The 27,674-nt window shown below is 37.8% G+C and overlaps 2 protein-coding genes across 2 annotated transcripts in view; one reads left to right on the top strand and one right to left on the bottom strand.

The window, feature by feature from the left end:
- The window catches only part of LOC120931423 (dual oxidase 1-like), an 82,117-nt gene extending 80,997 nt beyond the window's left edge, over nt 1–1,120 (bottom strand). Inside the window, exon 1 of the mRNA XM_040342844.1 lies at nt 1,019–1,120. Coding sequence (XP_040198778.1) covers nt 1,019–1,043 — 25 coding nt within the window. The 5' untranslated portion in view covers nt 1,044–1,120. The remainder of the gene's footprint in view (nt 1–1,018) is intronic.
- Nucleotides 1,121–1,266: 146 nt separating this feature from the next.
- LOC120931424 (dual oxidase maturation factor 1-like) lies at nt 1,267–23,557 on the top strand. Its single transcript, XM_040342845.1, has 7 exons — nt 1,267–1,324; nt 6,937–7,107; nt 9,224–9,281; nt 10,591–10,725; nt 12,759–12,972; nt 19,603–19,817; nt 22,051–23,557. The coding sequence occupies exons 2-7, from the start codon at nt 6,961–6,963 to the stop codon at nt 22,197–22,199; spliced, it is 918 nt and encodes a 305-aa protein (XP_040198779.1). The 5' UTR covers nt 1,267–1,324; nt 6,937–6,960; the 3' UTR covers nt 22,200–23,557.
- The last annotated feature ends 4,117 nt before the right edge of the window (nt 23,558–27,674 follow it).

Below are 27,674 nucleotides of genomic sequence, written 5' to 3'. Positions count from 1 at the left end.
ATAAAATAAAAAACACATGACACCTTCCCCCCCCCCCCCAAAAAAAAAAGAAAGCATTGTAAAAAAATAACAACAATTAAATAAATTGTAAAAAAAACTATTGTAAAAAAAAAAAAAAACTACTGACACAGTCATTATTACAAAAAAAAAATTGGCGAGTACTTGAAAAAAAATTAACGATACTTGCACTCGGTCTTAAAATAGTGGTATCGGGACAACCTTACAGTAGTTAAGACAAACCATTTAACACTGACGGGGTGCTGATAATGGTCAGCTTCTATTTATTTATGTAACGCCGTTATCCCAAAAGAAAAACTGTTGCTGTAACTGCTTAAAAAGCATTAGCTGGAGTTAGGCTTCAATTAGTTTATTAAGTTTATTTAAATCTGCTAGTACATCTAACCATCCTGTTTTTTCAGACTGACCATGCTGTTGTCCAAAGGTGCCCTCTCATCCAAAGCGAGGGCACTCTATTACAGGACGTGGCCAGAGGAAAAAAAAGGTTAGAAAAAAAAAAAATCAGAATGCAGCCACCACATCCAATGATTGATCAGCTGCAGTATATTACATTTTTAGTTCGGGGTTTATTACCACTTTTACTAACCATGAACAGCCCCGTCTGTTCCTAATTATATTGTGATGGTGGGTAGGGGAATAAAACAAGATGTTTGCCTCCACCACCAAAAACAATTTAAAATAGCCTTTGAAACACATTCATAAACTTATTGAAAATAAAAGTATTTATAGAGTGTTGTGATCCATTCATATATATTGTGATTTGGATATTAATTTAAAGTTCCATTTTTTGTGTTTAGTTAAATATATAAAAGTTGTATTTACCTTTGTAAATTAAATCAGGATTCATAAAGTAAACATAATTAGTCTCAGAACAGCCCAGTAGCTTATGGTGATTTAAATAGTAATGCTTTAACAAAAAGTAATACTAACTAGCCATAAATAAATAGTTGAATGCTACATTAAGAGCATTTTAAGTACTTTGTTTAAAAAAAACACTCACCTCTTGTAAAGCTCAGCACCGGCATTCTGTTCTGTACTGTTGATCACAGTGACATGATTAGTAATGTGACATTCTCAAGGAAGTTCCTGAGTTGGTAAGTACAGCAGCAATGGGTTGGGCTTCATTTGAATAATATCCTCTTTTCCTCTATTGCTATATCTTCTGATAGATAGTGAACAGAATATCTTTATCTTATGATGTCACCTTTTACTATCCAACGTTACCTCTTGGTAGGTATAAAAGTGGCAACTTGACATACCATTGCAGCTTTTGATAGTAGCTGTAACACAGAGTACACATCTAAAGGTCAGTCTGTTCATTTATTACCATTTTATTTTATTTTTTTAACAAATGCTTTTTACTCTCTCTCTCTCTTTTTTTTTCTTTTTACAATACTGCTATTTATTGTATTTTTTTCAATATTGTGTGCTAATTGTTTAGTCCTATTATACTATATGTTTTACCATATTTATATTATAACTATTTTTTTTTTTTATTATTACATTTTACAATAATCAAAATGCATAAATATTTTTCTGTTTTTAGCAGTTCTGGCGACAGTCACGAGAGCATTGAAACGTGTTCATTATCTTTAAAAAAATCCAAAAAATTACTTAAAGCGGTATTAAACTCAAAACCTAAAATGTAATATATTGCAGCTTACCAATCATTAATGTGGTGGCCGCATTCATTTTTTTTTTTTTTTTGGGATAAAGGTTTTTAAATAACTAATTAAAAGCTTACAATTTCAAGAACCCCTGCCAGTTTAAATGGTTTGTTTCAACTTCATCTGCAGAACTGCTTGTTCTGTTGAAAAACAACAGACTAATGCCCCGTACACACGATCCAAAAATTGGACGACAGATCATCCATTTTTTTTTTTTTTTGCATGCTAGTTGTATATCGAACCTGAAGAGTTGACTAAAGTACGAAAATTCCCGTACGACAGAAAATAAAATCTTAAGTGATGTCATGTGTTGTAATGTATTTGTATTGAATTTTCGGACGACAACTGTACTGATTAAAATGAAAATCGTACGATCTGGTATTGTACGAGGAAAATTTTCGTGCATGTCTGATAAAATAATATTGGATGAACTGACGTTTTCGGCTCTCGAAAGCTCTGTACTAACGATCCGATTATCGTACGATTGCGTCGAAAGTGGTATTTTTCGTCCGATTTTCAGGCATTACTGACAGGATCATCAGGTGAAAATAAAGGAAAGAAAATCCAAAATAGAAAACAAATATAGCCAGCAAATATAAGAATTAGCGAGCTGCAATATAATAAATGATTGATTTTTTGTGTTTAAAATTGCTTTAAAGGGCGACATAATATTTGGAACACATATTTAAATGATGTACTGTTGTGTAATATTTGGTTGATACAAAACTAATGGGATATGTTCTGTCACATTCAATATTACTGTTAATTTAGTAGTGATAGTAGTAGTGGTTGTGTAGACTGTAGTAGCATTAAACGTTTTTAATGTTCTGATATAAGTTGACTTGAGCAAATTGAACTTGAGTTCGGTAGTTTACAATATCCAATCTGTTTCAGTCTTTCCCTTGCATTTCCTTTTCAGTAATGTTAGACTCCCTTTGATGATTGCATGTATTACATACTGGATTGCTTCTAAATGCACCAACATCATCAATGTGTTAGATTTCTTTGGTTAAATGCAATTGGAGACTGAACTATTATAATTAAATGCAAATCAGAATTTTCATTATTTTAAGATTTATTGATTGTGTGTTCCCACCAGGTATCCTTGATCCCATCCAAACCCATAGCCTAATGCCTCGTACACACGATCGGAATTTCCGATGGAAAAAGTCAGATGGAATGTTTCCATCGGATTTTCCGATCATGTGTAGCCCCATCTGAGTTTTTTCATTGGAAATTCCGATGAATTTTATCGGAGTTTAGATATAGAACAAGTTCTATTTTTTTCCAATGTGATTTGGCCGGGCAAAAGCCTGATTGTGTGTATGTGGCATTACTGTTAACCTGAGTTAACCTTAAAGTTGTATTAACCTCCCTGGCGGTATGATTATGTCAGATTTTTGCGTCTCAAAGCGGTACAATTGTTTTGCATAGAAATTTGGCGTTTTATATTGTATGCCTGTAATTCTTAAGCCTAATGCCGCGTACACACGATCGGTCAAACCGATGAGAACGGTCTGATGGACCGTTTTCATCGGTTAACCGATGAAGCTGACTGATGGTCAGTCGTGCCTACACACCATCGGTTAAAAAACTGATCGTGTCAGAACGCGGTGACGTAAAACACAACGACGTGTTGAAAAAAACGAAGTTCAATGCTTCCAAGCATGCGTCGACTTGATTCTGAGCATGCCTGGATTTTTAACCGATGGACGTGCCTACAAACGATCCGTTTTGTTCTATCGGTTAGGTATCCATCGGTTAAATTTAAATCAAGATAGCTTTTTTTTAACCTATGGATAAATAACCTATGGGGCCCACACACGATCGGTTTTGTCCGATGAAAACGGTCCATCAGACCTCATCGGTTTGACTGATCGTGTGTACGCGGCATCATACACACCATCGAACTTCCATCGGACAAATGTGTGGATTTTTGTCTGAAGGGCGTTGGCCATGAACTTGTTCTGCATACAGACGGCAGAACATTCATCCAACATTCACAAAACCATGTGGTTTTTCAGCTCTTTACCGTCACCCTTTGGGCAACTTCTGCTAATATTGTTTGATGGTTAGCATTGGTTTGGAGCAGGCGTGTTAGTACATTGGATTTTAGTGCAACGGATTTGTGTACACATGATTGGATAATCCGATGGAACACATTTGTTGTCGGACAATTTGAGAGCATGCACAGCCAACATTTGTTGTCGGAAATTTCGACAACAATTGTCTGACGGAGCATACAGACGGTCGGATTATCCGCCAAAATACATCCATCGGACAAATGTTGTTGGAATATCCAATCATGTGTACAGGCCTTAATAGACATCCCGGGTATGATAAAGTTTGAAATGCGAAATCATAAATTATAATATAATAAATAATTATCAAAAATAATAATATAATAATAATAACATGTATTCAATAATGTAATCAAAAACACTGAAATTTCCTGAATTGTCGCTGTCATCACTTTCAGTGTCTGATGACGAATTTCCCCACGAATCACTATTGCTCATTACTGCAAGTGATTCTAATTTACTATCGCTGTTTTCTAGCTGTTCAAAAAACGCTTTTGATGTAAAGGGTAACTTTTTGGTTGCTATGGGCATTTCACCTTAATGCATTGGATGCATTAAGGTGAAAAAACACAAAGATCTACCTTAAGTCTACCCCTAAATCTAACCCTAAAACTCAATATAAAACCCAAACATGTACTGAATGTTTATTATGTCGGAAAATTAACTGTGATAAAGGAAATTATATCATGATGCCAATGTCGGAAGGAATACTACCAAACAATGAAAATAGTTTGCACCAAATTAAAATACACCAAATAAATCTAATTTAAAAAAAGTAGCACATTTTTACAGGAAAAACGATTGTCTCACCTACTCTCAGCTAAAGCAGAACAGAACAGTCTATGAGCAGCCATCATTCTTAGGTGATTTGGATTATTGCTAGTCATACACATATTATTGGTAAACCTATTATGCCTCGTACACACGACCATTTTTCTCAGCAGAAAAAAAAAAGACGTTTTTCCCGACGTGATTCCTCTCCAGCCTGACTTGCATACACACGTTCATGCAAAAAAACTTCCGACCAAAGCGCGGTGACGTACACCATGTACGACGGGACTAAAAGGGGAAGTTCCTTTCAAATGGTGCCACCCTTTGAGCTGAGTTTGGGCTGCATACTTGATTCTGAGCATACAAGTTTTTTTTCCCCTTGCAAAAGCATACACACGACCGGTTTTCGCGACGAGAGACTGACGGGAAACACGACGAGAAAAAAGAGAGCTGGTTTAAAAAAAATTGCGTGCAGTTTTTTCATCGAGAAAACTGCTAGGGAGCATACACATGACCGGTTTTCATTACCAATAACCGGTCGTGTGAAAACCGGTCGTGTGTACAAGGCATAAAACTGAAGAAGCCTGTTGCTGCCCTACTGATGCACATCCCCTACATTACTCAGCACTGAGTACTTAGTATCTTATATGGCTTGTCTCTACTTTGCAATGGCTAATAAAAGAGATCTCTTCACCGCAGTATATTTGATCATTTTACTTGGCATCAGGCAGACTACCTGAGTTCAAACGATCTGCCGTCATTAGATGGAATAATAAAGCATACAGCAGACAGTTATTATCGTTAATGAGTAATTTAAAATAATGCTATTGTATCATAATCAGATGGAAATGATTCATTCAAAATTGCAATTTATTGTTCTGTAGTATGTTAGAAGTATATGAGTCATATATACTGTATATATATATGTATATGGTGAATGATATCAGTTATGAGAAGAATCTGATGAAGAAATGATTTGGCAACATGTACTGTTACTTCCTAAACCCACAGACTAATTTAAATGATGTAAGCTTGGTGGCAATGTGAGTGCTTAGCTGATGTCATCCCTACTGTTAGTATAAGAGCAGCACATGAACACAGCATTGCGCTTCACCTCAAAGTCATTTTTTGTTGGTATGTAATATTACTTAGTAAAATTATTCAGTTTTTTAAGAGACCATTATATCACAAAAAGACCCCAAAGATTACCTTACTAGGGTCCTTTACTTTTGAACTTGAGTAAAGAATGCCATGAGAAAGCTACTCACAGAAAATGTAATTCTTTTACCATTAACCACTTCGGCCCTGGGGGATTTGGCTGCCCAATGACCGGGCCACTTTTTGCGATTCGGCACTGCGTCTCTTTAACTGACAATTGCGTGCGACATGGCTCCCAAACAAGATTGACTTCCTTTTTTCCCACAAATAGAGATTTCTTTTGGTGGTAATTAATCACCTCTGCGGTTTTTATTTTTTGCGCTATAAACAAAAAAAGAGCGTACATTTTGAGAAAAAAAAGCAATATTTTTTTACCTTTTGCTATAATAAATATCCCCAAAAAAGATTAAAAAAAACATATTTTTTCTCAGTTTAGGCCGATATGGATTCTTCTACATATTTTTGGTAAAAAAAAAATGCAATAAGCGTATATATTGATTGGTTTGCGCAAAAGTTATATTGTCTACAAAATAGGGAATAGTTTTATGGCATTTGTATTGTTTTATTTTTTTATTAGTAATGGCGGCGATCAGATATTTTTATCGTGACTACGACATTATGGCAGACGCATCGGACACTTTTGACGCTATAAAAATGCACTGATTACTGTGTAAATGGCACTGGCAGGGAAGGGGTTAACCAGTTGTGGGAGAGGAAGGGGTTAAGTGTGTCCTAGGGAGTGATTCTAACTGTGGGGGGCTGGGCTACAAGTGACATGACAGTGATTACTGCTCCCGATGACAGGGAGCAGTAGATCAGTGTCCTGTCACAAGGAACAGGAACATGGGACATGCTTTGTTTACATAGGCATCTCCTTGTTCTGCAGCTCCGTGACACGATTGCGGGCACCCGGCAGACATTGAGTCCACGGACCCGCGGTCACACTCAAGGAGCTTGCGGCGGGCCAGTGGGGCATGTGTGCCTGCAATGCCGCTTCTTAAAGGGGACGTACTGGTACGTCCATATGCGCAGCCGTGACATTCTGCCGACGTAAGTAGTCGGCAAGCGGTCGGCAAGCGGTTAAAACACAATCACTAGGATGCCAGAAACTTCTAAAAGAAACGGCCAATATTATAATTATAGGTCATAGGGTTCTGTTAAAATAATGGGATCCTAAACTGAAACCATATCATATTAATAAAACAGATGTTATAAAGTTTTTCATTTGTCTTTATTTCCAGACATAAAAAAATAACCAAAGAAACATGACTTTCTACAATCGTGTATTTCCCTTCTACCCACAACCAAGAAAGGAGTGGGCCTTTAATGTGAATTGCATTATCGTTATTATCGTATTCTTGGTGTTTGCCAGTGCCTTTATTCTGATAATTCCTGGAATTAGAGGAAGAGCCGTGAGTTATTTATTACTGTATAATTATATTATGAATATATTATAAAGTTATTTGTCTGCATTTCTATCTAGCTATCTGTCTGTCAATCTATCTATAATAAAATAGCATAACTAAGTACATAACTTGTCCACTTCTAAATTCCTACCTACCTTTAAATATATGTTTCTTTGCCTAACACTGAATAGTAGTATTTCTGTTTTTGTAAATATACTGCAGTTTGTGCTCATTTATACGGACCATGATGCAAATATCTATCTACACTATATTGTCAAAAGTATTGTGACGCCTGCCTTTACACGCGCATGAACTTTAATGAAATCCCACTCTTAGTATGCAGGGATCAATATTGAGTTGGCCTGTCCTTTGCAGCTATAACAACCTCAACTCTTTTGATAAGGCTGTCCACGAGGTTTAGGAGTGTATCTATGGGATTGTTTGACCATTCTTCCAGAAGCACTGGAGGTGCTGAGGTCAGGCACTGATGTGGATGATAAGGCCTGGCTCACAGTCTCCACTTTATTTTGTTCCAAAGGTGTTCTATGAGGTTGAGGTTAGGACTCTGTGCAGGCCAGTCATGTTCACTCACCCCAAACTCGCTCATCTGTGTCTTTATGGAACTTGCTTTGTGCACTGGTCCAAATCATTTGATGGAGGGGGGTTATGGTGGTGTTGGGCTGTTTTCAGGGGTTGGAATTGGCCCCTTAGTTCTAGGGAACTCTTAAGGCGTCAGCATGCCAAGACATTTTTAACAATTTCATGCTCCCAACTTTGTGGGAGCAGTTTGGGGATGTCCCCTTAATGTTCCAACATGGCTGTGCTCCAGTTCACAAAGCAAGGTCCATAAAAACATGGATGAGCAAGTTTGGGGTGGAGGAACTTGACTGGCCTGCACAGAGTCCTGACCTCAACCCCATGGAACATCTTTGGGATGAATTAGAGCAGAGACTGTGAGCCAGGCTTTCTCGTTCAACATTAGTGCCTGACCACAAAAATTTGCTTCTGGAAGAATGGTCAAATATTCCCATAGACTTCTCAAAAGAGTTGAAGCTTTTATAGCTGCAAAGGATGGGCCAACTCAATATTGAACCCTACGGACTAAGACTTGGATGCCATTGAAGTTCACATGCGTGTAAAGGCAGGCGTCCCAATACTTGTGACAATCTAGTGTATCTATCTATCTATCTATCTATCTATCTATCTATCTATCTATCTATCTATCTATCCATCTATCTATCATTCTATTGATCTATCTATTGTGAGAGGGTTCACCCAACTGCCCACTTTTATTAAAAAAGTTAAATTCCAAAACTGCAACACCTGTTTTCTACACTTACAGCTGACATCCTGGAGCCCCTCAACTTTCATAAGTGAGAAGGCTGGGTGACATCTAACCCTTCTGACACTGTGACAAGGCACAGCACTGTCAAACTGTTATTGAGGTGCACCAGGGATGCAATGGCTTTCTGGTCTCAAAAGCCTTTTTGTACTGCAATATTACTAAAGGTTACGTCTGATCACAGAAGAGGCCCTCTCAGGTTCCATTCCTCACAGTGTCAGAAAATAGTGCTCTAACCCCTGGTAGTTCTACTAATGGGTACATTCTCTTTAAACCTGGATTCTGTTGCGTCATTGTCAGTATTAAAGGGGTTGTAAAGGTAAAAAGAAAATCCTAAATAGCTTCCTTTACCTTAGTGAAGTCCTCCTTCACTTACCTCAGGAGAGTCAGGACGCCCACTAACACACAGCTCTTTGCTCTATCTGCAACGTAGAGAGCGTCCTGACTCTCCTGTATTCCAGGGGAGGGGTCGAGCACGACACTCCACACCAGGGAGAAAGCCTTGCATTACTGTGTGGAGTTACAGATAGAAGAACAGGAAGTGAGGATTTCTCAGAAGAAATAAGGACATTTAAAAGCAAAATGGAAGGATGAGGTAAGTGAAGGAGGACTGCACTAAGGTAAAGGAAGCTATTTAGGAAAATATTTTTTTTTACCTTTACAACCCCTTTAAGTGCAAAATATGTCATTGCAGCCTTATATACAAGCACTTGCATGTTCTTTGTACATTAAATACCATTCTCGTATAACAAATTAAAAAGGGTATTTTTTTATTTACAGAGAATATCCTGGACCTTTAGAGTCTTAATAAGCCTGTTTATTGGAGCTGTAACTGTTGGTAAGAATGTTAACTGTCTTCTGGAAATTAGACTTCTGTAGTATTACAGACAGAAAAAAGTATTTCAGATTTAGGGCTAAGGTTCTGGGTTAGGTTAAAAGTAAGTGTTAGGTTAAAGCTTTAATTTCAGTTTAAATAGTTAGTTCAGGCCAAGCTGGCCCAAACAAAAGATTTCCCTCACTAACAAGTAGCTGAGGTTACATACAGTATACAGCACTGTGTTCTGGGGGAAAGACGACACCTTCCTGTCTCACACCTAGATCAAAATATTGTCAGTCTGAGCAGTGGTCAGCCATTCATAGGCAGCTTTGTATTCTATTATTGAATGCAAGGCTTCCTTTGATTGGCTGAGTCAGAGAGATGGGCTGATGATGTCCCATCCCATACACTATTTTATGCTCTAGGGCCTCTGCTAAAAAACGGCAGCGTAACGTATGTGATTTACGTTACACCGCCGCAGGTTTACAGCGTAAGTGCCTGATTCTCAGAACTCTTACCTGTAAACTTGCGGCGGTGTAACGTAAATCCGATCGGCGCAAGTCCGCCTAATTCAAATGGGGCGGGCACCATTTAAATTAGGCGCGTTCCCGCGCCGAACGTACTGCGCATGCTCCGTCGGGTAAATTACCCAACGTGCATTGCGCTAAATGACGTCGCAAGGACGTCATTAGTTTAGACGTTAACGTAAATGGCGTCCAGCGCCATTCACGGACAACTTACGCAAACGACGTTGTTTTTTAAATTTCGACGCGGGAACGACGGCCATACTTAACATGGCTTAGGACAACTAGGGCTCAGCCCTAATTTTTCGTGGCGTAACTCGACGGAAACGACGTAAAGATAGATCGGGCAGTGCGGACGTTCGGGAATCGCCGTAACTATTCATTTGCATATTCTACGCCGACCGCAATGGCCTCGCCACCTAGCGGCCGGCCTAGAATTGCATCCTTAAGATCCGACAGTGTAATTCAATTACACCTGTCGGATCTTAGGGCTAGCTATGCGTAACTGATTCTATGAATCAGTCGCATAGTTAGGATGGCCCCAACACAGAGATACGACGGCGTATCAGGAGATATGCCGTCGTATCTCTTTTGTGAATCTGGCCCATAATGTTTGGGGGTTCTAAGTAATTTTCTAGTATGTATGAGATAAATCAGAATTGGCCTGGGGGTAAAGTGGCTACTGTAATTTCATATTCCCCATATTAAATATACATTTAAACACAAGAAAATGTATATTTGTAAAAAGCATATTACCGTAAGTAACTTGTCTTTATTTAAATATATATATATTTTTATTTCTACAGCTGTTAACTTTACAGCAGATTGGGAAGTTGGATCAATCAATGCTACAACTACATATAAGTCTTTCAGTAGTGCTGTGGTGAATGCAAACATTGGGATAAATGTTGGGCTCAGTGGTGTTAACATCACTTTAAAAGGTAAGACTAGCTATACTATTGATTGTGCAAATAAGAATAAAAGGCACCCACAAAACTCCTCTATCATTTTAATCAGAAACATCCATACATTCACATTAATATCATAGTAGTAAATCTTGTTAAAAAAAATATTTATCGTAGTGGTTCAAACTGTTAATATCACTGCAAAACGTAAAATTGATGGTAGCATAATTCAATCAAAAAAAAAAAAAAAAATAGCTCTATGACTAAGGGTCAAAAAAAATTAAGTATCATCTACAAATCTGAAAATATATTTTGTGGCTTCTGGCTATTTTTATGCATCCTCTTCTATGACATATTGGATTTTTGGCAAGAAGTTTTAAATGCTAAAAAAGTGAAAACGTAAATTCGCACATTTATTTGACCCCTGATCTTAACTATACCCTGAACTCCCTATAAATTAATCTAAGCTCCTTATAACTATATTTAATACTAAAACCTAACCCTTCAAACCCTTCATCAAATTAACCTTAGCTAAATATAGCTTTAACCGCTTGACGAGCACCGCACAAGTATTTACGTCAACAGAATGGCACGGCTGGGCAAATGGGCGTATATATACGTCCCCTTTAATTTGCCGGCCGTGTGGTCGCGCACTGCTGGCGGCACGCTCAAGGCCCTTTCGCAAGCTCCGTGACTGTGCCCGCGAGACCCGCGGACTCGATGTCCGCTGGTGTCCTGTGATCGGGTCACAGAACTGAAGAACGGGGAGATGTTCCCTGTCATTGGGAACAGCGATCTGTGATGTGTCATGGCAAGCCACGCCCCCTAACAGTTAGAAGCACTCCCTAGGTCACACGTATCCCCTTCAGCACCCCCTAAAGGTTAACCCCTTCACTGCCAGTGTAATTTTTGCAGTAATCAGTGCATTTTTATAGCACTGATTGCTGTAAAAATGGCAATGGTCCCAAAATGGTTTTAAAAATATCCGATGTGTCCGCCATAATGTCGCAGTCACGATAAAAATTGCTGATCGCCACCATTATCACCAAAAGAAAGCTCTATTTGTGGGGAAAAAGGACGTCAATTTTTGTTTGGGAGCCACGTCGCACGACCACACAATTGTCAGTTAAAGCGACGCAGTGCTGAATTGCAAAAAGTGGCCTGGTCTTTGGCCAGCCAAATGGTCCGGGGCTGAAGTGGTTAATATCTAACATTAACCTAATCCTAACCTTATCCTCTAAACTAACTTCTAAAACTAACATAACCTAGAACCCTAAAAAGGAACCTCTTATTGAGCCCCCTAAATCCTAACCTGATTCCTGATGCTATCCTTAACTTTAAACTAACTGCTAACACTAAATTTTCTCTTAAAGAACCATACATATACATACCTTCACAGGCATTGGCACTACCAGTGAGGAAAGCGACATGTTGTTATCTGAGATGTACTATCACCAAAATCTTGCTGCTGAGTTTAGTCTACATATACAGTATATGTGTCAAAAGACTTGTACACCTCAAATAATAATTTCAGACTAAAAACCCAAAAGGAAAAGACCATTTAAAAATGATGAAACTAGCTGTGTCTGCTACTACTTAAAACTACACTTATCAGTTAGCTGCTGCAGTGCTCCCTATAAACATAAGCTTCAGGTAGGACCATGCTTTGATGTCCATTGTTGAACAGCTTCTGATTTGACCAATCAAATCTATTTGGTTAGAACTCATAACCTGGCCACATTAGGCCAGCTGGTCTGCACCTATTTTGACTAGTTTAAAGACTACAATCTGGACACTTGGCCTAATAGTTTGGTTCAAAGAGACACATTTAAGGCTAAACACAAATGATGTTTTTCAGATGTAAGCTACAACTAGCATTATTCTTGAAAAGATCAGTGAATTGGTTGTAATTTTCACAATTTTAAAGGCAATTATTTTGAATTCAATGTAAATATCACATGAGATATATCTTGAGCAAAAACAGTTCCTAACTATCCCAAAGATATTGTAATACATGTAACAAAAATAAATGTTTCAGTGTAATGTTATATTCTGTTTTATATCCAAAGGAAATCCTGTTCATCAGATAAATGAGACCATTGATTATAATGAGCAGTTTCTCTGGATGTTTGGATCAGACTACGATAAATTTTACCATGACGGTCTAGAGAGAGGACTCCCCAACCCCATCCTCTATGTAGCAGAGAAATTTAGAAACTATGACTCCTGTGGCTTGCATAACCAGTACAGAGTATCAGGGCACTATGCATCAGCCTGTATGTGGTAAGTAACTATTGACATATTTAAGTGCATATTATTTGCATCCACAAGCAATTTATTGCCCTGTAAAAAGGTCTGCAATTTATTAATTTTAGCAAGATGGTGTGTTACCATCCCATATTCTGAGCTTGAAATGTTAAATATCTCATCCAACTTTAGACAAAATTGATTATTGGCGGAATATGACAGTGGGGTCCCCAACAAGATGTACACTGGAAAAGGGATATAGTAATTTATCGCACATTTTATTACATGGTGAAACAAGCCACTATTTTACATATGATATTAAAGTAATATAAAATATTACAGGGTTATTGCACCATGCAAAATGCTGTATTGTTTCACAAATCACTTTATTAAATACATTTTTTTCTGTGATCTTAAAGGGGTTGTAAAGGTAGGTTTTTCCCCTAAATAGCTTCCTTTACCTTAGTGCAGTCCTCCTCCACTTACCTCATGCTTCAATTTTGCTTTTAAATGTCCTCATTTCTTCTGAGAAATCCTCACTTCCTGTTCTTCTGTCTGTAACTACACACAGTAATTCGAGGCTTTCTCCCTGGTGTGGAGAAAGCCTCTTGAGGGTGGGAGGGGGCGAGCAGGAGGGTCAGGACACTCTCTACTTTGCAGATAGAGAAATGAGCTGTGTGTTAGTGGGCGTCCTGACACTACTGCTCACCCCCTCCCCCCTCAATAGGCTTTCTCCACACCAGGAAGAAAGCCTTGCATTACTGTGTGTAGTTACAGGCAGAAGAACAGGAAGTGTTTGCCTTTGATATCACTTTTGCAATATGGGAAAACAAAATCTTGGTGCAAGGCTGCCTCATATAAAACAGATATTTAAACAGTTTCAGCTTTAGCATAACATCTCATAAACAACAAAGACTTTATTCTAAGAGGAAGCAACTGTCTTTTTTTTTCATTTATCATTTACTAACGCCACATATACAGTAACACAGATATTTGTCAAGTCCAATTAATTTTATTTCATAGATTTTTGTGATTGTTTGAGGTAATTGATGATTTCCTCCTTTAATAAATGTAGCTTGTCAAAATATTTGCAACACAATACTTGTTTAAGCAAAGGTTACTTGCATGTCAAAAGGATCAGTAGGTCCAAAGATTTAATCAGTTGAAGTTTCATGCAAATGTAAACTTTTTACTGTCAGAATAAGTTTCTCCACCCCAAACTGGCTCATCCATGGCTTTATGGACCTTGATTTGTACACTGGTCCAAATCATTTGGTGGAGGGGGATTATGGTGTGGGGTTGTTTTCCAGGGGTTGGGCTTGACCCCTTAGTTCCAGTAAAGGGAACTCCTAAGGCGTCAGCATACCAAGACATTTTGGACAATCTTATTCTCCCAACTATGTGGTAACAGTTTGGGGATGGCCCCTTCCCGTTCCAACATGACTGTGCACCAGTGCACAAGGAAAAGTCCATAAAGACATGGACATTTTGGCCAATTTCACACTCGCAACTATATGGGAACAGTTTGGGGATGGCCCCTTCCTGTTCCAATATTACTGTGCACCAGTGCACAAAAAAAGGTCCAGAAAGACATGGATGAGCCAGTTTGGGGTGGAGGAACTTGACTGGTCTGCACAGAGTCCTGACCTCAACCCGATAGAACACCTTTGGGATGAATTAGAGCGGAGACTGCGAGCCAGGCCTGTCCATCTAACTTCAGTGCCTGATCACACACATGCGTTTTTGGATGAATGGTTAAACATTCCCATGGACACACTCCTAAACCTTGTTGACAGCCTTCCCAGAGGAGTTGAAGCTGTTATAGCTGCAAAGGGTGGACCCACTCAATATTGAACCCTACGGACTAAGACTGGGTTCATGTGCGTGTAAGGCAGGCATCCCAAGTATCAGGCCCAGGGAGGATGGAGGAATAAAGAAAGGTTTACAGACCCCATTCTAGAGGTTAGTTTACTCAACAAATAATTATATAGTTGGTGGAAGGCAGAGTTTCAGGTGATCTACAGAAACACATTACTGGAGTAACTATAAGGCCTCGTACACACGATAGGTTAACCAGAGGACAACGGTCTGAAGGACCGTTGTCCTAGGTTAACCTATGAAGCTGACTGATGGTCTGTCGTGCCTACACACCATCAGTTAAAAAAACAATCGTGTCAGAATGCGGTGATGTAAAACACAACGACGTGCTGAAAAAAGCAAAGTTCAATGCTTCCAAGCATGCGTCGACTTGATTCTGAGCATGCATGGATTTTTAACCGATGGTTGTGCGTACTAACGATCGGTTTTGACCTATCGGTTAGCAATCCATTGGTTAAATTTTAAAGCAAGTTGACATTTTTTTATCCGAAGGTTAAATAACCTACACACGATCGGTTTGGACCTATGTAAACGGTCCTTCAGACCGATGTTGTCTGGTTAACCTATCATGTGTACGAGGCCTTAAGGTTAGGTATCACAATGGATATAGTGTGTTCTAGAAAGGGTAGGCTCATTGAAGTACACACTACACACAATCAATTGTATATTGTTTTGGGAGACATGCTATCGCTCAAATGTACAATCTTTAATCTTTATTTCCATAATTAAGCACCAGCAGTTTCAGGGCACCTATGGCGTCCTGGAAGCTAATATGTAAAGCTAAATTAAGTCACTCCTAGAAACATGCTTTTTATGGCTGCAGGGCATGTGTTTTTTTTTCATGAAGATGTTAGGAAGAACTTTAACCTGCTTTACAGTGACTGTATGCAAATAACAAACTCGTGTTTGTTTATATAAATAGCAAAGGGAAAATTCTGTCATTTTCCAGCAATATTGATTTAAGATTGCACCATCATAAATTTATGGATACATTGTTGGCCTGACAAATTCTAACCCATCCCCACTCTTTTCAAAACAAAAAAGAGTAGAGGACTATTTTTCAATGTATAATAGCTGTTGGTTAGATTCCAGGAAGTTCAAACTTGAGAAAACGCATGACTGTTAAACCTTTTCATATCTCAATAAAAAAAGTTATTGGAAAAAAAAAAAAACGTGAGAAAACCCCGGGAGGAGTTAAATAAAAATAGTTTCCTGAACTTCAATTTTTTGTCTTTAAGAGGCAAGAGATTACAATAGTATAATAGTTCTCGAGAAAAGAGCCTTCAGATGTATTTACTAAAGTAGTACTTTTTTAGTGTATCATGTTTATTAAATATACTCAGTCAGGTTCAAAGAAAATATTTTATTCATTTAATTTGCTTTCCATTTATTTCCCCTGAACCTATTTGAGTAAAATTGAACACAGGATGGTGTGAAAGTTAGTAATGTATTAAATTGGCTCATATGATACTACAGTACATGTGGGCTGTTCATTGGCTGTTGTTTTACTGCATTGGGGATGCTATGTAGCAGTTATGCAGGTTGGGTACAGTAGAGTGTCAAAAAACTTCAATCACCAGAACAGGGGAAAAGTTTATACGACTAGGAGTAGGAAGACAGAGAATCTGAACTAGAATCTACCTGATAAGCAAGCACATCCCAAATGTCATTTTTTCTGCGGAAAGTTTATAAAGAAGATAGCTTTTTAGTTTCCAAGTGAAAGAACTTTATTTTCCCTTTTCCTTTAATTAAATGTTGTAATTTGTATTATAGTTTTGGATAAAGATCAGCCTTGCCACTATATGACTTCAATGAACAGCTGTCATATTTACCATAGTGCTCAAGCACCCAGTAGTAGACTGAAGGGAGTGTAATCAGTGAATTCCTGTGCTTTTATTTTGGGGTAAAATCCATTTTTGATTTAGGAGAATGAGAAAAGGGGAGTACATTTTTGTATATATTTAGAAACAAAGTCAATTATTTTCTTCATTCATTGGTCTTTACAAAATTTGGTTGAATAAAAGTTAATTTTGTAATACTTTATCTTGGATATCATATGTATAAATATATATACCGTATATATACTCGAATATAAACCGACCCGAGTATAAGCTGAGGCACCTAATTTTACCACAAAAAACTGAGAAAACGTATTGTTTTCCCGAGTATAAGCCTAGGGTGAGAAATGCAGCAGCTACTGCTATGGTAAATTTCTTTAGTGTTCTAAGCAACCAGCTCCAGTATTAGACCTGGTCAGACTTATCCCATCTATTCCTCTGCAATATGTCTGTATAAGGAGACTTTTGATAAACAGTGGTGGTTGCTCAGTTATTTCAGCAAAGAGCACTGCAGTTGATGTGTAAGAAGTGTAATTTAAAAAAAAATATATGGCAGATCAAGTATTTAAAAATCATTTAAAAAAAAGGTAGACACATTTATTATTTACATAGTAAATAAACATACTTTGATTCCCTGAACACAATACCATGCATTTCACACTGACAGTCACATCAGTCTATGCAAATGCTAATACAAATACGATTAGAAGCTTCTATCAATCAGTTTGGAAACTTCTTGGTATATAGTGCAAACATATTCTGCAGCGCATTACAGAACACATAGCATACACAAAAGACTGTTAGAAATCACAAGACCCTATCTGCTTGGTGAGAAAAGTATTGGAAGGATCATACAGCCATGTTTTGTAATAGCAGCAAAAAGCGAAACAGAGACCTAAAGTTTTTGGAAAGGGAGGGAGCAAAATGTGCTCATGTGGAGACAAAATAATTCAGGGGAGTAACAAAATCAAGTGTTTTTATGTCCACTGCGAAAGAAAACCCTGTGCCGCTTAATTAGCAAAACAGTGACCATTCCTCAAATGACACAGAGCTGCATATAGCCGCGGCTGCAACAAAATGGCGGTGACTCGTAAACAACGCAGGCTGCTGTTAGACCTCTAGAGGCGGCTATGCCTCATATTCTGTATAGCATGACGATCCACCTCTAGAGATCTAACAGCGGCCTGCATTGTTTAAGAGTCGCCGCCATTTTGTTGTACCCGCGGCTCACAACAGTCGCAGTAAAAGACCCACACATACCGGAGCAGCCCCGAGCACACCCCGTAACATTAAGTGGGGACACTGACTCGAGTATAAGCCGAGGGGGGCATTTTGAGCCTAAAAAAAGGCTGAAAAACTCGGCTTATACTTGAGTATATATGGTATATATATATATATATATATATATATATATATATATATATATACAGTATATATATATATATATATATATATATATATATATGTATATATATATATATATACATATATATATATATATATATATATATATATATATATATATATACACACATATATATATATATATATATATACACACATATATATATATATATATATATATATATATATATATATATATATATATATATATATATATATATTAATTCTCTACTGAAGGAAGTAAAAACCTCTAGGTGATATTTTCTTCTGAAATCACTAATGATCTGACTGTTCGCTTCAATTCTCTTTTAATTGATCTGCAGTAATAATGCAGATAGGGAGTTCAGATTTTTTCTGACTGGCTGCAAGCTTGTTTTATGTGTAAAAACATTTGTCAGGGTTTTATTGCTGTTTGTATTCTTGCTAGAGTGATTCATCCTTTCACTATTGTCACTGGGGCTGAATTGAAAGGAAATCGAGATTTTAAATTAGGCCCTTGCTTACTTCAAAACGGCAAAAAATGATTTTTGTACTTTAAGAACTGGTGTTGGTTTGAAGTCAAGGGGTGGTCACACAAATGCTGATTTGATTTAGATTTTTCTTCTGTTCGCTTATTTTTGATAAATATAAACAAAATAAAATATACATTTTTGAAAGCATTCTTGCTTTACAGCATTTCTTCACACCTGCCTTATGCGGGTTGTAAAAAACAAGTTTTTTAAAAATGTAATTTAAAACGACCGTGTGTGGGCTTCAGAGCATTTTTTGGGTTCTGAAAAACGACAACATTTTTTTTTTGAACGTGCTCTATTTTTTCACGATGTTTTAAACTATGTCGTTTTTCGGGTTGTAAAAAACTATCGTGTGTGGGGTTAAACGACGTGAAAAACCCACGCATGCTCAGAAGCAAGTTATGAAACAGGAGCGCTCGTTCTGGTAAAACTACCGTTTGTAATGGAGTAAGCACATTCATCACGCTGTAACTGACAGAAAATAGTCTTTTACTAACACGAAATCAGCTAAAACAGCCCTTTATAGTGCCGTCGCATGTGTTGTACGTCACTGAGCTTTGCTAGAGCATTTTTTTTTACCGATCGTGTGTGGGCAACGTCGTTGTAATGATGAAGTTGAAAAAAACATCCCGAAAAATGATTGTGTGTACGCGGCATAAAACTTTTGTACAGTGCTGTATGTGAAAAATATTTCTCCTGGCAATGCAATTGTAATTCAGTTAGCCATTCTAAATTGGATCACACCTGTTTATAGTACTGCCCCTTCTTTTTCTAGTCTAACATTTTTTGTGCAAGGTATTACTTGAGACTACCACCACATAGACAGATTGAAGTACTATTTGGATTTTTTTAAGGATTTTTAATAAATCCATAACTAGATCAAAATTGGGTCATTTATAATTGCCTATGGTTCTGTTTTTAAGAACATTCCTGACAGTAAGGTAAAATGAGACAGGAATACATTATTTTGTGTTGCAATGTATAATGTATGATCAATAAAGAAATTAACACATACAACCATTTCTGTGTTACAGGGTGGCATTTTGTTCTTGGATTATATGCAACATTCTTTTCTCCATGCCGGTTTTTATATATGGAGCCTATATGATACTAGTGACTGCTGCTTTCATGCTCTTCTCCCTGATTTCTTTTTCTACTGTGAAAAATGTTGCCTTTTGTAATATACAGTTTGGCTCTGAGTCTCTGAAAACATACTATGGAGGATCTTTTTGGCTAACTTTAGCAACAGGTAAGTTAATTGTACAAACTGGCACTTTATTAAATTTTTCGCATTCAGCGACTCCCTTGCTGATATTGATGCATAGCCCAAATAAGGGTACACTCTCACTGGCAATTGTAACTGTGACTGGGCATGACTCATACTTTTAGTCTGGGTCTTTTATGTAGTTTGAGTGCTCAGAACCATGCTTGGGAATAGTTAAGTGTACTGTGCCTGGGATCACTTGGAAGAGGTGGTATCTGGAACGGTTCACTTTAATGTAAGCTCAAACCATGCCCAGAGCACATAACTCTCCATAAATCACTGAGCACATAAGCAGGAACAAATGTGGTCTGATTGGCAGATGTGATTATGTAAGTGACCATTATAAGCACCTCTGTCAGTTTTAAATGGTTTGCCAGAGCCCACTAACTTCCCACTTTTGCTGGATAGCTTGGTCTGTTAAAGGAAGTTGGAAAATAACAAACTTGCTGGCAAAATCACTAGCTGAAAATTAAAGAAAAAAGCCTTAAAAGGAAACTAATGCAGAAATGTATTGTATTTTGGGTTTATCAACCACTTTCGTCTATCTTTCTTAATCTAGAATGGTTTAGTGATCATGACCCATGAGAATAGAACATGTGCTGTAGCCATTGGCATCACATACTGTGATGTATGCTTTGTATATCAACAAAACAATCACTGAAAACATCTTAATTTTGTGGAATTTGATGTTTCAGTAAGACTGACCCAAGAAAAATATGTAGACTGCTATTGGTTACATCCTCCTGTAAATGCTAGGTGCTTGACTGCCTTTGTATTAAATTATTGATTCACTGACCTAGAAGAAGCAGAAATTGGACCTAACACCAAGTTATTACTACTCAGTTCCTGCTAATGGCTCAATTATGTCTCTTGGCTGATAAATAACTTGTAAACACTCTATTATGTCCTGGTGAAGGTCTCATGCTGTTCCAGCAGCCACTACAGATCCTAATATCTAATTCAAACAAAACAAATGAGTCAAAACCCCACAATAGCATTTCTGTATATATTCTGGTGAGATACATTGTAGGTAGGGTCATGGAAGATCTTTTTGCATTGCAGTTATCTGACTGGTACTTTTTCAATGGATGCTGTAGGATCAACAATTCATTATTCTGAGGCCCCGTACACACGATAGAATCCATCCGCTGAAAAATCTCAGCGGATCGGTTTCAGCGGATAGATTCTATGGTCTGTACATTCCTGCGGATATTTATCTGCGGAAATTTCCCAATTCCAGCAGATAAAAATTTGTAGACATGTCTACAAATCTATCCGCTTGAATTGGCTCCCGCGGATCGATCCGTCTGAACAGACTCACCGGATCGATCCGTCTGAAGGGATCCCCCGCATGCGTCGTAATGATTCGACGCATGCGTGGAATTCCTTTCATGACAGCGTCGCGCACGTCGCCGCGTCATCATCGCGGCGACGGCGCGACACGTCATCGCGAGGGGATTTCGGCCCGGATTTCGATCCGATGGTGAGTACACTCCATCGGATCCAAATCCGTGGAAATCCTCTCGTGTGTACTAGGCCTTAGAAATCCAAAAGAGTGAACGTAATGGAAGTAATACATGTAGTATAACACATAATATCCCACAAAATCCCCCATTTTGCCTGATACCAATAAGGAAATACTTTTTTATCTTTACTAAAATAGCAACAGTGTAAAACAAAAACATATAAAAATGAAATGACGCAACAAATCCTGTTTTACAGGTGCCAGGTGTGCATTTACAATCATTTACCCCTTAACGAGATTTAAATTGCGTATTGCAGTTGTAAAGCAACTTGTTTTGGAGTAGACATTCTGTAGGTCAAGGTGCTCAATGGGTATATGTATCTCTCCAGCATATTTCAAAAACTGTTATTGAGACTGACTCTTAAATGTAATATTTATTGATATGGATACCATATACATTTTATTGTGATAAACTTTTGTGGTATCAGTCCACAGGCTTCCTGTAGGCACTGTTTAGTACTTTAAAATGTTTCCTCTAAGTACTTTTAAAAAGTTTCCTGTTGGCACTATTGATTTAAAACAAAAAATTACAAAAAAATACAGAGAATTTTTTTTTTTGCGTTAATGTATTTATCCATCAGTATCCTACATAAATAAAAATGCAAATCACATTATGCTACCAATTCTTTTTTTTTACTTTCTTTTTTTTTGTCATATTTATAATTCATAAAGCTCTTTTCTTTGTCATTTCAGGTCTTCTTTGCTTTCTAATAGGAATAACAGTCATTATATTGAACTGGTGTGTTCCAGAAAAACTGAAGTCATTTTTCAACACTATTGAAGAAGATGAAGATGAACCAGGACAACTTTATTACACTAATATAGGATTTGATAATGTATAATGACATTTGTACATGGACATTTTGGATTTGCTTTAACATCAAATTAAGCAACATTTGATAAGAAGCGCCATTTGGATTTTGAACTGAAGCGTAGGGAGCAGTTACATTTGAAATTATGGTTTTATTCAGCATGCATCATGCATATGTTTTTTGTAAAACGCAGCATATCCTATTCTCCTACATTTCAATATTTTTTTTTTCTTATATAGAAATAAATAGGAATGCATCCAAAATGCATCACAGGGACATGACAAACACATTGTAAATGCAGCACATACCTTGTAATTTTATGCAAACCTATATAATTCAATTTTTTCCTGAAACTGCTTTAAAATAAGTTGTCTCATATGGGTATTTTACATGCTTGTCAGGTGACCATGTACATTACACAAATAACAAGAGACATTTCAATATTAGAGCTAAACCTTTAAGAAGGATGTGCAATACAGACTATCGGTTATGAACTTCTACAAGGCTTAGGATTTTGGGCCAAGGAGAAAATGTTTCATTTTTGAACTTGTGTTTTCTGCCAAATAGTCTTTCCCTGTATTGTGGTAATACAATATGGCCTGCTATGGCCAGACTAGGAAGTAGAATAGACATATTTAGGTGGTATAGCACAACATCACAGTTTATTAGTTATATTAACTGATTTATTTATATTGCTGTATTTGATTTGTATTTTGGTCGAATTTTTTTGTAAAACTGGTACACAGTGTGTGGACGTATTCCACAGATGTGTAAATGGCTAGTGGGTGAACTCATCTACTCTATGAATTGCTAAAGGGATCCAATTGAAATATGGATGCCTGTGCCACATTCTTAGAAATAATCTAATAAGGAGGTAAAGCAGCACCTGAATAGGTTTTTTATGTTGATAACTACTTCTTAGAAACCGTTTTTTTTAATGGTCTCAAGGATACAGTTACAGTTAAAGTGAGTTAAGATCTACTGTATGTTCCTAATTATGTGTCCTTTTTATTGTCTCGCTGACTAATTTTATTTAGATATCTCATATTTTAGAATAGGAAAGTAAGTGAAAAGGATCTGAGGGAGTCAGAAGATGAGCAGTATGCAATGTCCTTCTTATCCTGTTAAGATATACAGTTTACATCCCTTTTACTTGAAAAAATTGCATCACAAATAGGGACATGGCCAGGCTGGAATTGAATGGCAGCTCTCACTCCCCACTGCCCCGTCCTTCCAAAGTTCCCTTTTCTTTCTTTCTTATATGTTCTCTACTACTGTGCTTATTTTATGTTGACGCTACATTTTTAGGAGCCTATTTTACCTCCTGTTTGCCAAAGCTGGTAAACATATATGCTGTCAAATAAATAAATATGCAAGAAAATATTAAATAGTCTCACGTCTTTATTTAACACCTAGCAGTATAACAGACTATTTAAAGTGGCTGTCATATACCCAGTGAAGTAAACAGCCTCAGGTGATACACAAAGATTAAACAAATCCTCCTACAAGTTTTACTTGTTTACACCCCTTCAAAAGTGCAATTTTTTTTTTTAAATCCTTCTGCATCTGTGAGGAGCACATAAGAGGGGGTGAAAAATCTATAGTTACAGTGTGTGAGAGCTGATTGGAGGAAAGGCACCCCCCCCCTTTCCACACAACAGAAGAACTGTGGGGGTAATCCATAAAGATCCGGCGTAACTTAATTTTTTCCATTTAAGTTACACTGCCTTAAAATTTCTACCCAAGTGCCCGATCCACAAAGCACTTACCTAGAAATTTTGGGCTGTGTAACTTAAATTCCGCCGGCACAAGGCGTTCCTATTTTCATGGGGGCGATTCCCATTTAAATTAGGCGCGCTCCCGCGCCGGCCGTACTGCACATGCTCGTGACGTCATTTTCCCGACGTGCATAGCGTGAAATTACGTTACGCCGAGCTTTGTGGATTGCGACGGGTCAATAAAGTTGCGTCGGGAAAAAAAAAAGATACGGCGCGAAAAAAAAAATTCAAAATAAAAAAAATATCGCGTCGCTGGACAGAAAGGTCTGTTTTTACAAGGTGTAAACAGTTTACACTTTGTAAAAGCAGCCCTAATTTTGCGTTTGCAAACTAAAACTTAAGGAGAAAAAACGAAGCTGAAAAGCTTTGTGGATCTCCGTAAGTGCTAATTTGCATACCCGAGGCGGATGCGGTACTGCATCCTAAGATCCGGCAGTGTAAGTCCCTTACACATGCCGGATCTTCTGCCTAACTATGGAAAACTGATTCTGTGGATCAGTTCCATAGTTAGGAACAGGCATACGACGGCGTAACAGCAGTTACGCCGTCGTATCCCTTTTGTGGATTTGGCCCTATGTTCTGAATAGACAAGTTGCCTGCTAAGCTCCCTCCCGACACAAATTTTATCTCATGTGTCGGGAGGGACTCATGCTGATAACAGAGGTACAAAGCACCAGAGATGAACAACACTTAGAGCTTAGTAGAGAGATAAGTAAACACTACAGATATTTGTGCTTTGCTCATATTCCATGACTGAGGTTCACAACCACTTAACCATATCTTCTTCCTTGATGATATCTTCAACACCAATACAATGATAATGTTCTCTGTGAAAACCAATTGTCATATGTAAAGTTTTTCACCTTGTCTTTGTTGTTCAAAGCTCTAAGAAACATTTTTTAAAGCAATTATATCCTGTACTTGTAAAAGGAAATCTGTTGAATATTACCCTTTTTTTTTTCTTCTGCTTAGTGGGGTTGTGGGGAAGGTCCCCACCAGGTCCTCTTTTGCAAGACAAAATTAATTACCTAAAAGATTCTGCATTTGTTATTATTTGTATTTACTATTTGACATACAGATTGTCTATGAGTGTCTTATTGGCCCTATATGGGCACCTATAAATACTAATGATATATTTTAGGGGTTAGACAGTCAGCCACTACATGGACAGGGATGCATACACAATACAATGTAATATTTACTGTAATTATGAATTTGTGAATACAAAAACATATATATACAACTAAATAACTTTATTATTAATTACCAGTGATACTAAAGAATGAGAGCAACAAATATCCTCCCACACTTTCTGTGACATATTGGTAATAACTGATTGCCATTTAGGTTTACCTGCCAAAGGTGCCTTTTCTAATTTGGTCTGAAGGAGGTGTGACATACCCCCTACTCCTGAGGAGTATGTCCGCCATATAAGCTTTCCTTTTCCGGAACCAGCAGGATCCCCTAGCCCACCCAGTCACTAACCATAACTCAGTATAGGGTGGATAAAAGCATAAGACTTTTATTGAAGAACATAAACAAGTATATATCCCTGGGGACAATCCCCCCTCCATGTTGACATAGAGGCACAGGGCAGGGTAAACTTTACATCCAATAACATGAGGCACAGGTACTGTACCTTCAAACATTTCAACACATCTTATAAATAAAAACTGGGCACGCAGCCAACTTTGTCAGTGGGAAGGACACTTAAGGAAACTCTTATGTCCAATGTCAGTGTTCTAAACATAGTGTAGACAACCTGGCTGGTTCAGGGGTAAAATGAAATGCCGAGTTCAGTGTGGTTGTACTGAGTCTGGTTAGATCAGACACGACTGGGTTTCTCGGTCACCCTGTGCCCCTAATAGACACATGGTGGCTTACACATAAGAGGGGCCTCGGGAGCTGAACATTGAGTTTCCCGACCTTTCTAAGGTAAGTTGGGTTCCACGGGCCCCCCTGCCCCAAACTGACTGAATATAGAATAGAAAACATACCTTTAGGCCCCTGTGATTTTATTAGGCCTATCAAGGGGTATGTAGTAATAGTTCCATACAGACCTTCATCAGAGAATAAATCTTTTGTCTGTATACCCCATGGTTAAATAAGCATAATGCCAACCATAGTTTAATAGTAAATTACTCCTCCTTTGTTAGGGGGGGGGGGGAATTGGCTTAGCGTTTATCAGTTGTTACATATTCATATTGAGCACTTTGCATATCCATCATCTAGTTTAATATTAAATGTAATTTATGATTAATAAAACATATCAAATAATTTAAATTATAATCCATGATTATGTGTTGTAAAAATATATACATTTCTTCTACCATGCATTGCACATCATGATTAAGCACTGATTTGGAGTGTGAAACGCATAGGCTGTTATTCCCATTCTCTGCTTGTTTTGTAGTGCATTTTTTCCATTTTTTATATTAAAGACAACCTTATGGTTTTTTGGAGTGAGGCTGTCCATCCCTTTTTTCTTCTATCAATTGCTTTGTGCTTTGCCGGCACCCTTGATTCCCTGAACTGTTGCTCTTTGTTCAATATACCCACCTGGAGTGGTTATTTCCTTCCCTTTGTCTGTCTTGGACAATGCAGTGATGTACAAGACATACAACGAGCCAATATCAATGAAGTTCAATAGGCAGTTTGGCTCTTCTGCTGGATTCAGAGCATGCATGTTTTTTTGCGCTTTGGAATTGCAAACAGACGAGCGGATTTTTGGATAGAAACTTTTTCCGTCAGAAAAATAGAGAACCTGCTCTCAATCTTTTGTTGGCGGAAATTCCGACAGTAAAAGTCTGATGAAGCATACACACGATCGTGTGTACACGGCATAAGCTCTATCACCACAAGCTGTATTCAAAGGAGAAGCATACTGTACTGTATAACAGACACCTATGGATCTCTAGCCCAAGCAGGCAGGTTGGGCCCCCCTTCCTTCCCTTCATCAATTTTAGGTGCATGTCTTCTCCCCTTCAACAATTTTCACAACATTTTTAATTATCAAAGATATAAAAAATAATGCCCACTCCAGTTGATAGTGTGTATTTCCAGTTTACGAGCCCCCAATTTTTTGCTTCGACTTATTTTTTGTCCTGGGTTGTACAGCAATCTTCATGGGTTTATAGGCAATTACATCAAATACAGTGTAAAGGGTATCCTTATAGCAATAAAGATGTAAAGGAGAAAAAACTAGTGAATCTAGCATATTTTCTGTTACTAAACTCTCCAAGAAGGCAACTCCAAGACTCAGAAATACTATCCTCCTATTGAGATGCTGCCTGGAAATGGAGATCACCTGGTGTGAGTTAAATGACATGTAAACTACAAGCTCTAGCGTGCAAAGGCTTTATGCCTTTAAAAAATGGGTGCTCTTGTATGATGGCAATGGTTGCCTTGTCCACATGCTGGGTGGACAGTAACTTAATGAGACCCTCATGGGCACAAAGTAGCTAGACAGGATTCTAAGGACTTGATGGTTCAGGTACATTTCTAATCCAACAATTGAATTAAATGTAAATTTCCAGAGTCAGATCAAGGCATATATCTGCTTTCCTCATATGTCACCCAGTGGACCTGTCACTGTGGATTAAACATGTTTTAGGTAAAGCTTACTTTCAGTGCTGCCATTACTCAGCTTCCAAAAGTGGTGTTTCTTCCCGGGCAGCTCACACTTCCTGAGAAGCCCACACCTTCAGGGCTACATCTCTACCGAAAA

This window comes from Rana temporaria, chromosome 3 (genome assembly GCF_905171775.1).
Source record: "Rana temporaria chromosome 3, aRanTem1.1, whole genome shotgun sequence".
Classification (NCBI taxonomy): domain Eukaryota; kingdom Metazoa; phylum Chordata; class Amphibia; order Anura; family Ranidae; genus Rana; species Rana temporaria.
Note: the sequence above shows the minus strand (reverse complement) of the source record. Positions and strands in the feature narration are given on the sequence as shown.